Below are 12015 nucleotides of genomic sequence, written 5' to 3'. Positions count from 1 at the left end.
AAGGACATGCTAAGCCACCTGGACACCCACAAGTCTATGGGGCCTGATGAGATCCACGCGAGAGTACTGAGAGAGCTGGCGGAGGAGCTTGCCAAGCCGCTCTCCATCATCTATCAGCAGTCCTGGTTAACAGGAGAGGTCCCAGAAGACTGGAGGCTTGCCAATGTGACGCCCGTCTACAAGAAAGGCTGGAAGGAGGATCCTGGGAACTACAGGCCTGTCAGCCTGACCTCTGTACCGGGGAAGATTATGGAGCGGTTGGTCTTGAGAGTGCTCACAGGGCATCTGCAGGACAACCAAAGGATCAGGCCCAGCCAGCATGGGTTCATGAAAGGCAGGTCCTGCTTGACGAACCTGATCTCCTTCTATGACCAGGTGACCCACCTAGTGGATGAGGGAAAGACTGTGGATGTTGTCTACCTGGACTTTAGTAAAGCCTTTGACAGCGTCTCCCACAGCATTCTCCTGGAGAAACTGGCGGCTCGTGGCTTAGACGGGTTTACTCTTCGCTGGGTGAGGAACTGGCTGGATGGCCGAGCCCAGAGAGTTGTGGTGAACGGCGTTAAATCCGGCTGGCGGCCGGTCACAAGCGGTGTTCCCCAGGGCTCGGTTCTGGGGCCGGTCTTATTCAATATCTTTATTGATGATCTGGATGAGGGAATTGAGTGCTCCCTCAGTAAGTTTGCAGATGACACCAAGTTGAGTGGGAGTGTTGATCTGCTGGAGGGTAGGAGGGCTCTGCAGAGGGATCTGGACAGGCTGGATCGATGGGCAGAGGCCAACTGTATGAGGTTTAATAAGGCCAAGTGCAGGGTCCTGCACTTTGGCCACAACAACCCCATGCAATGCTACAGGCTTGGGGAGGAGTGGCTGGAGAGCAGCCCGGCGGAAAGGGACCTGGGGGTGCTGGTTGACAGCCGGCTGAATATGAGCCGGCAGTGTGCCCAGGTGGCCAAGAAGGCCAACAGCGTCCTGGCCTGTATCAGGAATAGTGTGGCCAGCAGGAGTAGGGAAGTGATTGTGCTCCTGTACTCGGCACTGGTGAGGCCGCACCTTGAATACTGTGTTCAGTTTTGGGCCCCTCACTACAAGAAGGACATTGAGGTGCTGGAGCGTGTCCAAAGAAGGGCAACGAAGCTGGTGAGGGGTCTGGAGCACAAGTCTTATGAGGAGCAGCTGAGGGAACTGGGGTTGTTTAGTCTGGAGAAGAGGAGGCTGAGGGGAGACCTTATCGCTCTCTACAACTACCTGAAAGGGGTTTGTGGCGATGAGGGTGTTGGTCTCTTCTCCCAAGTAACTAGTGATAGGACAAGAGGAAATGGCCTCAAGTTGTGCCAGGGGAGGTTTAGATTGGATATTAGGAAAAATTTCTTCACTGAGAGGGTGGTCAGGCATTGGAACAGGCTGCCCAGGGAGGTGGTGGAGTCGCCATCTCTGGAAGTGTTCAAAAAACGTGTGGATGTGGCACTTCAGGACATGGTTTAGGGGACATGGTGGTGCTGGATTAATGGTTGGACTTGATGATCTTAAAGGTCCTTTCCAACCTAGTGATTCTGTGATTCTGTGATTCTGTGAAATCTTTATTTACACTCCACTGAGATAACTGGAGAGGAGTGGTAATTTTAATAAGCTTTTTTCTGAAAAGATGGAAAAAAGAAACTGAAGTGGCAGTTTCTGTGAGTATTTTCTGGTTTATTATAGCTGGATCATTTTATACTCTTGTAGTTCAGGTTGTATAATTGTCGGATTTTGTTCCCTAAAGAGTTTCCTCCTGTAAATTTAGCAAGGAGGGAGGAATCTGGAAGTTTAGATTATTGAGCTGATTTCTGAGAGGTCTGCAGTTCCTCCCTCGGCTATAAACTTCCCGGACAATTGCAGACGAGTTACTTCGTCTGAAATACTTAGCAGGCAAATTGTGTTGTGTCCATTTACACTGTATCATCTCTGGAGCATGGATGGGCTTGTGTTATGCTGCAGAACAGATGCATACCTGTTGTTGAGGTCTTTTAGGTGGTACTAGAGATCACAGTTTAATGAAGCCAAGGGGTGCAGGATTTAGGCACTTGCTAATGGAGGGGATATGGTAGTGGCTTAATTTCTGGTGGCAGTGGCACCAGCAGCTTTGTAACGGACGATAACTTGTAAATTTAAGAGTTTTATATATGTTTCACTGTATTAGTGCACTTAACAATATAGTACACCTACACTCATGAAAGGAATTTTTTTTTACCCTTTTTGGCCGTTCATACAAGCAATACTTAATGCCATCGGTTTGTATTAGCAGAGCCCCAAGGATGACGTGATGCAAGCGGCTCATTCTTTCTCACTCCTTTAAGCCATTCAGAAGTGGAATATTTCCCAAAGGTCTGCCTTTGGTTTCCCCATATTACACCCACAGGGAAAATCCTGGGATGGTAGATGATTTTTGTCTGTACTTTCACATTATATCCCTTTCTATTTTTAATACTATATAATGCACAATATGCTTGCTGTATGGGTTCACTTGTTACGAAATATTACAGTTTCTGTCCTTTCTTCTAGGTAGAGAACAGACCCAAATATTATGGAAGAGAGTAAGTAACATACGTCTCTGAAAGTGGTTTAGCTGGCCATGTTGGTTGATAATAGTTGCAGAAAAGGTTGCAAGCGTTTGCTCTGGGCCCTTTGTTTCTTCTCTGTGTTTTACAGCAGTGTGTCTTGCTCACCATCAAATTATTATTACAGTACCATCACTTTTGTCTGCCTAAAATTACAGCTACATTTTCTGATGGTTATGGATATAATTGAGTGCTACCTTAAGTGAGAAAAACATGTTTCTGTACTTCCAAAGGGCTGTCTCCTTCTACCCCCACCTCCAGTTAGCTTTTGCAAAAGATGTTTGTGTGCAGGAAAAAAAAAACTTGCATCACAAATGCAATATAAGTGTACAGTATATATGTGTCTTCTATTTCAGACTGCTAAGGCAAAGATGATTATATTTAGTGTGGGGAAACAAAGCAGATCTTATTTGTGTTTATTTTGGTAAAAGAGTGTAGTATTGCTAGCTTTATTACACCAGTAATTACCAAGATTATATCCAATCCCCCAGATTTTAGAAAATTGCTATAATATCCCTAAATGCTGCAAGATATTGGATTGCATGCCACTGGTACAAAACATGTGAAACCAGCAGGAGAAAATGGATTTATTTGTATATATTAAATTGATAGATGCACGTTTAAAAAGCAATATAGTTGTGTCACAGATACTGTTTCAGAGAAGCCTTTCTAAAGCATTTAATGTGACTTCAAATGCAGGCAGGCAGAGAGATTAATTGAAGGTGTAGATTCCTGCAAGTCAGTCATTTTTATGTTTGTTTCTTTCTAATTACCATCGTTGGTTATTTTCTAAAAGAAGAGGAAAAGGTGATTTAAAAGTGGAAAGGCACGTGTTTCAAAAAGTCTTTGTTCCTTAGATTCCACGGGATGATCTCGAGGGAGGAAGCTGACCAATTATTAAGTGTTGCAGAGGGAAGCTATCTCATTCGTGAAAGCCAAAGGCAACCTGGAACCTACACTTTGGCCTTAAGGTTGGTAATTAATATTTCATTTTCAAATCTATAAATATTCAAAAGATTGCACTGTGTTGTTGACCTTAGCGCTAAAACTTCCTTGTGATTGTTTTAATTTTTTAAAAAATCATGATGAGCATTTAATGAACTGCTACTTTTTTACGCTTGTTACAGATTTAGTATCTTTAAACTTCTCTAACCCTTTCTGAAGTGCTAACATTCCTTATTGTTTCCACCACCAGGATAACTGCAATTGTTTTTTTGCTGGTGGTGCTTCATTTTGCTCTTTTCCCTCTATGTTACAGATGTAACCCCCTGTAGACATTGGGAGAGCAGGCAGTCAAGAAATAAAAGGCATCTTATGAGTTCACATGACTAGTCTCCTGTGTGGGTTACTTACTACCTAGCTAACTGCTGCTGAAGAGCAATTAATTCTCTCCAGTCCCTCTGTGGGATGGCGAGTGAATCGGGAGGTTTTTGTGTCTGAACACCTGTTAGCTAACAATGTTTGCAGATCTGTTTCCTCGCTCTGCAAAATTCTGGCAAATGGATCAGATCTAAATAAAAAACTGAAATAAAAATTAACTTAAATAGTTGTAAGTTTTAAACAGTTTAATTACTTTCAAAGTAATGGATGTTATTTTGGCCTGGGCTGTACACCTAAGTACTCAGATGGGAGATAATGACAATTAGCAATGTTTTAAATCTAAGTGGGACAGAAAAACATTGAAGGAGAAGATGCAGTTACTGAATGTTTTATATGGATGAAATAAGATTACAATTAAAATAAGAATATTATGATATAATAGCTTGTGATTAATTAGTTTTCTTTGGGGTAGGAGGAAGGTGTGTTTTACTGAGATATTTGTTTCTGTAGTAATAAGATTCCAGATAGAAACATTATTGACATTTACACTGGTTGCATGAATAGTGTAAATAAATTGATGTTGCTTATTAGGGTCTAATACACCATTTCATCTACTTCTGCTCTTGCAATATTCATTTAAAGCTAAAAGGAAAACAGTTGTCTTAATACCTGGCTCGAAGACAAAGAACTCCTGCCCCTTGCTCCTGATGGTGCAGAAGGCACAGGGCTTTTTAGGCTGTGAATGTTGAAGCTGCTGAGCATCTTGCAGGATGTATTGATGCAGCTTGTTTTACAAATGCTCCTCCAGTCCATCAAGTCAAAAGATGGGTCTTTTCTAGGTTTGACGGTACTTCTTTCAAACTACAAAACCTCTTTGAAAGAAATAAAATCTGGTTTTATACGCAATAGAAAAGAGAATAGATAGCTGTTGGTGATCAATTTGGGAAACAGTTTCAAATGATAGCAAAGCTGTTATCATTGATGTATTTTGAGGAAATTCAGCATTTGGCAAAATGCCTCAGAATCTGAAACTGCAGCATGGTGCAGCCATTTCATTATGTTTAAGCGCTAGCTGGATGACTTGTATACTAAGGGTGGTGGTCTAGGTTGCCGCTTTCCATCCCATAGCAAGTAATGCTCTGTTGTCTTGCTCTTGGCCTTTAAAGTGTATGAATGAGGGTCTTTGCTGTCGTACCTTAGCTGAAAGTTCTCTGTGAACTGCAGTGCTGTGTCTTCCACACGTGGGAATTTTACCGCTAGGATTTCTTTTTCGCACTACTAGGAAGTGTAGCAGGACTCTGTGTTTCCATTGACTGGAGGCAGAGTTTTGCTCAGTTTCCATTTTTCCTCTCCCTGGAATGATACACACAGAACATGCCTATTAGCCAATATTCCCACTGACTCTGTTTCTGACATTACAGCATCTCTTAAAGACTAGGTAATTTCTGCGGTCTCTCTGCTCATCCTGACTGTGAGAAGTTTGCTGTGATTACCATGATAAGTTTATGTGATTTTACCTGTAATTTATAGCATTTTTGAGACCATCATTTTTGTTTGCGTCACTACACTGCCAGACGGCAAAGGTAGCTCTGTCTGCATCTTTGACAATCCCAGTAGGAATTGCAGAATGTCATCTCCATGGCTGGAAATGAAGCTTGTCAGTAGGGTGGTATGTATGGGCAAAACCTTTCCAAGTTCGATGGAAGACTTTGATTGACTTCAGGGTCTCTGATTTCACCCTTTCTTTTCTAGCTGTGTGAATCAATTTGATTTTTTTCATACTAAGATTAAATGCCACTCTGTCATTCAAGCATTAATTAATCAAGCATCAACGTTAATTTTAAGATCACTTCTGTATGATTTTTGCTTTTCCTTCTTTACCTTTGTTTTGCCCTTTAGAAGGTGTGGGAGGAAAGAAAACTTGGTCAGCTGTTAGTTTTATGTAAAGAAATAGACACAGAACAGATTTCACAGCATTTTATAAAGTTAACCCAGCAATGCTGAAGAATTGCTCTAATCCTGCAACAAATAACATAATGACAAAACATAAAATGGAATATCTGTGTTTTCTGATTGTTTTTCAGACATGCTTTGGAAAACGAAAGGAAAGTGTTGAGTAAAATTTAGATGCTTGAGGGTACCCATTTGACTCCTCACATAAATACTTGGTTCCCTCTGTATTCCTGCATATTGACTCAGTCTGTCTCTCACTGTGTGTGGTTGTTGCCTGACTTGTCTCTTTGACAGTCTGTTGATTGTGATTAGGATAAATTGGAAACTAGCTATGAAGTGTGATTGCATCATAAACATCCCAGTTCATCAAGACCTAAATATTTTGTCAAAACATTGGGTAGGATCAGCTACTGTTCAGGCTGAGACAGCGTTGTCTCCTGACTTATAGTTACTGGTTCTTCTGCTGGGGGGGCAGGCAGTTCAGTCATACAGACAGCTCAGCACTCCCAGCACACCCAGGTCTGGCAGATGTCTTCTTCCTGCGTTCATGTCGGCGTGCCTGGGAATCCTGAAAAACCCAGTGCATCCAGTCGTGAAGAGCAGTTTAGTGAAACAGGATCATAACCCTTTCTGTGGCAAGGTATGATGTCTCTGTAATGAAATATTTCCAGTCTGCATTTCTGTAATGGAAAAAACCAAGTTTTTTGTGCTTGTCTTGAGGACCCAAACTAGCCAGCTCCTCAAGTCACTCATGGAACAATTTGAATGCTACATTTGATTCCACCAGCTATTATAGCTGATGTCTAAAATCTCGATGTTCATACCAGCCATTGGTGAAATTGTTTTCAATTTAGTTCCAATTGTGGTTCTGTTTTGTCTGATATTTTGGCTTGATGTTACTAAATTAAGCGAAGGCACTGCATCCTCGCAATTCAAAAAGGAACATATCCTGGTGTTTGTTGTTTGATTTATTTATTTTATATTACAGCTTATTTAATCAACTTTAACATCAGGTATCTGCTGTGTCGGTAAAGTTTCTAACATAGTTAAATTGGAAGTTAGAGAAAACACTTAAAAAAACCCTTTGGCTACAAAGCAAGCTAAGTGAGGGACAAAGAACTCGGAGTCCTTATTATGACTGCCAAAACACTGTATTTGTGAATACATCATCCTCTGTGCTGCAAATCTGATAGAGATTAATGAACCCTAGCTCAACTTTGTAAAGTAAGTATTTATCTTCTTCTGGAATTATTGAAGAAAATCACCTCACAGAGGGTTATATTATAGGAGAAAAACAACCACATTCTCTCTTGTTCTGGCTCTATCCCCATTGCTCATTGCCTTCTAGAGTGTTCTTACAGTGGGCATCTTCCAGAGACACTCAGACTGTCTTTGTTCTGCACTGAAGATTTTTGCTTGTTAAACAACTTAATCTTTCTAGAAGATAACAGATAAACTGTTAACACCACAAATCATGACTCCTTTGCAGGCAGACAGAATTCACAGTTACAAAAACATGTTTTTGTGAAATCTGTAACAGATTGGACAATCGCACTAAGCTACAGCCTTCAGCTACAGCCAAAATGCACAGAATGCCAATGCGGTTGGTGCATGAAGGTTCTTTAATGGACCGTTCTAACCCTAACGTGGCTCTGCTGCATCTCACTTCTTTTTAATTTATTCTAAGGGATGCCTTAAGTCATCATAGAATGGGCAGATCTGGGAAGAGGTCTGGGTAATTGTTTGCAAAGAGTTTCTGCCCAGTTATATATCTCTGTTACTGCATTAGCAAGTTCTCTTGACTATGAACACACTGGGTCAGATCAAAGGACCAGTTTGTAGTCCAGTCCAGTATCCACTCTTTGGTAGTTATTAATAGCAGCCATTGAAAGAAAAGTGTAAGAACAAGATGAACATGTAGTAGTAGTTTTCTGGTGTGCTCTCCCAGCCTCTGAAAATTTGCAGTTCAGGGACTTCTGAACAGAATTGTTATCTTTGCTATTTTTTCAGGCTTTTGATGGATTTCTGATTTTTGTCTAGTGTCTTTCTGAGCACAATTTTGAAACCGTGTAGACTTTTCTGTCTGCCACTGTAACATGAGTTCCATACCTTAACTAGGTTTTATGGGAAGCAGCATCCCTTTTCTGAAGATTCCATCTCACAATTTTATTTTATGCTCCCTAGTCTTTGTATTCTGAGAAACAGTGAACAATTGATCTCCATTTACCTTTTCCATGTCACTCTCATCCCCCTTATTGTACTCTTTCCAGGTCAATGAGTCCTAAGCTATACATTCAGGTTTTGTGGTGAAGCTGTTCCATACCCCTCATCATCTCTGTCACCTTTATCTGTGCTTTTCTCTTACTCTGCGATGATCTTTTGGAGATGAGGGGACCAGGACTGCACATCCTCTTCAGGATGAAGTGGGCCATGGAGTTTTCTTTCTTTTTTCTCTAAACCTTAATAAATGAATTTTTGACCACTGTGGAGCTCTGATCTTTTATAGAACTAACTTTAGTAAATCTACAGATCTTGTTCCTGAGCTGCAATAGCTACAGACATAGCCTAGCACTGATTAAATGACCAAATATAGGACAGGACAAATAATAGCTTTTGCAGGCTTAACCGAGGCAGTCAAATATTCTTAGTGCAGTGCTATCAAATAGTTAACTGAGTCCAAAGTGCAAATTTTGAATATTTCTTCTTCTTTATATAAGGCAGAAAGTGATTCTTACCCAAAAAAACTTTTCAGTTATTAAGTTGTCGGTGCATTGCTGTAAAATCTGCTTTCCACTTACTTAAGAAGCTGCATTTTGATCATCTTCTGATGAGCTATTTTTGTCTATTTTCATCCATTGTTCTACAATTAATGACTTTTTTTTTTTTAAGATGGACTACCTTTTAAAGTCTCAACTTGAAACAAAGAGGTTTTGTTTTTGGAAAACAAATTTCTCAGAATTTGTAACAGAGGTAGAAGTATGTTCTCAGGGAAAAAGAAAATGACTTAAATGTTGATTTAAGTGTGTGAGTTTGGCTAAATACTCAGAGCTGCCCTTCAAATAAAATTGATGTTCAGAGCCTAAGGCAGGCTGTGAAATTGTATCAGTTCAGACACTGGATAAAAGAGAATGAAGCATAAACACAAATGAGAGCAGCAAATCAGTACCCTATTACATTTAATGCCTGTACTTAATAATGGATGTGGTTTCTCATAGCTTATTTAAAAAAAAAAAAAAGAACACAGCAGAATTCACCAATGTTTACTAATTAATTAATCAGAGAATGCCACTGAAAATTTGTTGCAACCCTGAGGTTTTAAAAAAATCACTAAAAGAGAAAATTATCGTAGGTATGTATGTGTGTCCATACATATCAGCAAGTCTCTGTGACAATAAAAATATGTAAAATACATTGTAATGTTAATTAGATGTTCCAAACAGATGAAAAGAACTGAAAATGTCAAATTAACGCCTGGAGGTATTAGATCTGCTTTGAAATTTGGCAAAACAGCAGTACAGTGTTTAATGCTAGGACCTATAGCAAATGACAGTAACAATGAGACACGGCTCGCAATGTAGCCTTTTGTGGTCGAGAGCTTGTTTAATAATTAGGATGAGGATAAAGAGGAAATGGGTAGCGATTGTACTGGCAGTAGGCGTTGAAGTGTGATGGTACTGCATGTTCTTTTGAGCAGATATCTGCTGTAGCACGTTTAGTTGGTTACCATGGTTTCCCTTCCTGCAAATTCTATTGTTGTGATACTGAGAATGAATCGAAATAAGGTTCTGCAGCATGATTAAAAAAAAAAAAAAGGTAATAATGTTAGCCATGATTATGAGTCATGTTTTCTTTATGTTTGGGGGTTAGGGCACATGCAAGATTATGTGGCATCTGGAGAGAATTCTTGAGGCAAAATAAAAGTCAAAAATTAGTAATCCTTCGTTTAGTAGACCAACTACGTGTGTTGTGCAAGAAATTGATACACATGTTCTCTCTCCCTAAATTATGAAATTGCGTTAAGAAACTAGCCACTGGCACTTAAAAAGGAGACAGAGGGGCTGTTAGAGCATAATGCTGAAAATAAACCTTTTTAATTTCAGAGGACGATTGCTTCGGTAGCCAAATGCTGTTCATTTTCAGTAGGCTCTTTTGGGACACGCGTGTAGTGCTCTTCCTGAACATGCCTTGCTTGCCGTGGGATTACTTATGCGTGTAAAGTTCAACATCTGCAAAAGGCTTCTTGGATTCAGAGGTTAAAACTGTGCATCTGCATTCTGCTGGAAAGCCTCGTTGTACAGGCTGGGACCTGGGAGAGGAACTGGGGAAAGAAGAATTGTTTGAAACAACTTTTATGTGGTAATAGCTAAATTACCTTTTTTTTTTTAATTATGAATGTATCACAATTTGGTCAAAGTTTATCCTGAATCCACAGCTGATCTATAAGTAGTCAGAAGGAGCCCAGCAAAACAGTAGCTGACTGCATCCCTTCACTTTACCAGGGTAACGGTATTCTGACATCATGTTAGTTGGTAGGAAAAAAATGATAAAGACCGTTTTAAAGACTAGCCTTTGCATATTTTTCTATCTGTCTGGTTTTTTTACCTGATTTGCAAATGTAGTGATTGGCAGTAGCAAGGGCTGAATTCAGTTTCTAGATACCTTTCTAAAATATCTAAAATATTTACACAATATTCCTTGGTTGCTAGCTGAAAAACCTGGAGAACTATAAATGTATATATGTATATACACACGCACACACACACCCCAACTTTAAAGCTTAGCTGGGTTAAATAGAATTGCTCCAAAATGTGATGAAACCTATCTGTGGGATAAATACATTTCAGCCTGACCCACTTTGGTCAGTTTTCATTTTTCTGGATCAAATGGCAAAAGAGCACTCCTTCCTCCGGACTGCCTGAAGCTCTCGGGGAGGGACTCTTCCTTCTCCCCCAGGCTTAGCCCGTCACGCTTCCGTAGGCACAGAATTCACGCGAGTTTCAAAATTTGGCCACTCGGGTATCTGCGGCTTCTTTTAGATGAAAGAAACAGTTCATGCATAAAGCTATTTTAACAGGCTGACACAACAGGTATACCAGTTAATATGCTGGGCTTTTTTTTTTTTTTTTTTCTTATGAAGACTCAAGTATTTCTTTTGCGAAGGCTTAAATTCTGCTGAAACTAAAGCTGTTATTCTGTTGCCTGGGCACATCACACCAGCTAGTGCTAGCCCCAGGGGAAAGTGTGCTGATAAATTTTGGAGCTTGCTTTTCTGCTCTAAAGGAAAACAATTGGACCTCTATATAAAAGTTTATTGTCCTATATAAAATTTCATACTAAATAATATACTCTGTTACTTTGTCAATAACATGGAAGGTTCAGCTACCAGTAAACAGCACAGCTGTCCTGGGTGTCATCTGCCTTATGTAAGTGCACCTGGGCATTACTGAGGTGGCTTCACTTGAGTATTTAGAATAATAATAAATAGCTACTAACCTTAATGAGTAATTAACTAGCTACCTAGGCCCTCCCACAGGCTAGAATGCTTTTTTCCTTATGGTTCACATCGTCTTGCTGTGTTCCTGTTCTCCTTCCCTCCTCTTCCCATCTGTTGTTGTTGTCAGCTCTGTTTTCTTTTGGCTAGAGTGTCTAATTTATCTTTGGCAATTCAGTTTGCCGCAGTCTTTCTCCTGCTCATGGAAGTTCAGCACTTCTCAGAGGAATATTCTCTGTTTTGGTAGCGTCGTGAACTTTTTGGTAACTTGTCCAAGAGCTGTCTGTGCTCAGTGCACGTAGCTCCTGTTCATTTTGTGACGTGTCCTTCCCCTCCGACTGTCGCTCCTGCTGCGCCACGAGGATCTGCTGTAACCTGGTGCACAGTAGAGGTGGTGTGGTCAGGCACTGCGGTGGGGCTCGAAGGTCTGGGCTCACTTCTTGGCTTCACATACGACTTGGCTCGAGGCTTTTAAGTTTTGCATGCCTCACTTCTCCATTAGAGAGGATATTTTTTTCCCCGTATTGTCTCACATGCCGGTTCAGTACGGAAGTCTAGGATCTCTTCAGAATGGCCCAGACAAACTGAAAGTTGTACCCCATCTCTCAGAGTACCCCCAGTCACAGCTCCTGAGCAGGCATCTGTGTTGTACTG

At 40.6% G+C, this 12015-nt stretch overlaps 1 protein-coding gene across 1 annotated transcript in view; it reads left to right on the top strand.

The window, feature by feature from the left end:
- CHN1 (chimerin 1) overlaps positions 1 to 12015 on the top strand; it is a 104414-nt gene that overhangs the window by 33323 nt on the left and 59076 nt on the right. The window contains exons 4-5 of the mRNA XM_082001419.1: positions 2542 to 2573; positions 3455 to 3568. Of these exons, the coding sequence (XP_081857545.1) occupies positions 2542 to 2573; positions 3455 to 3568 (146 nt within the window). The remainder of the gene's footprint in view (positions 1 to 2541; positions 2574 to 3454; positions 3569 to 12015) is intronic.

Source organism: Phaethon aethereus, assembly GCF_964289735.1.
Source record: "Phaethon aethereus genome assembly, chromosome: 6".
In the NCBI taxonomy this organism is placed as follows: Eukaryota; Metazoa; Chordata; class Aves; order Phaethontiformes; family Phaethontidae; genus Phaethon; species Phaethon aethereus.
This window is presented reverse-complemented; position numbering and strand designations above follow the sequence as displayed.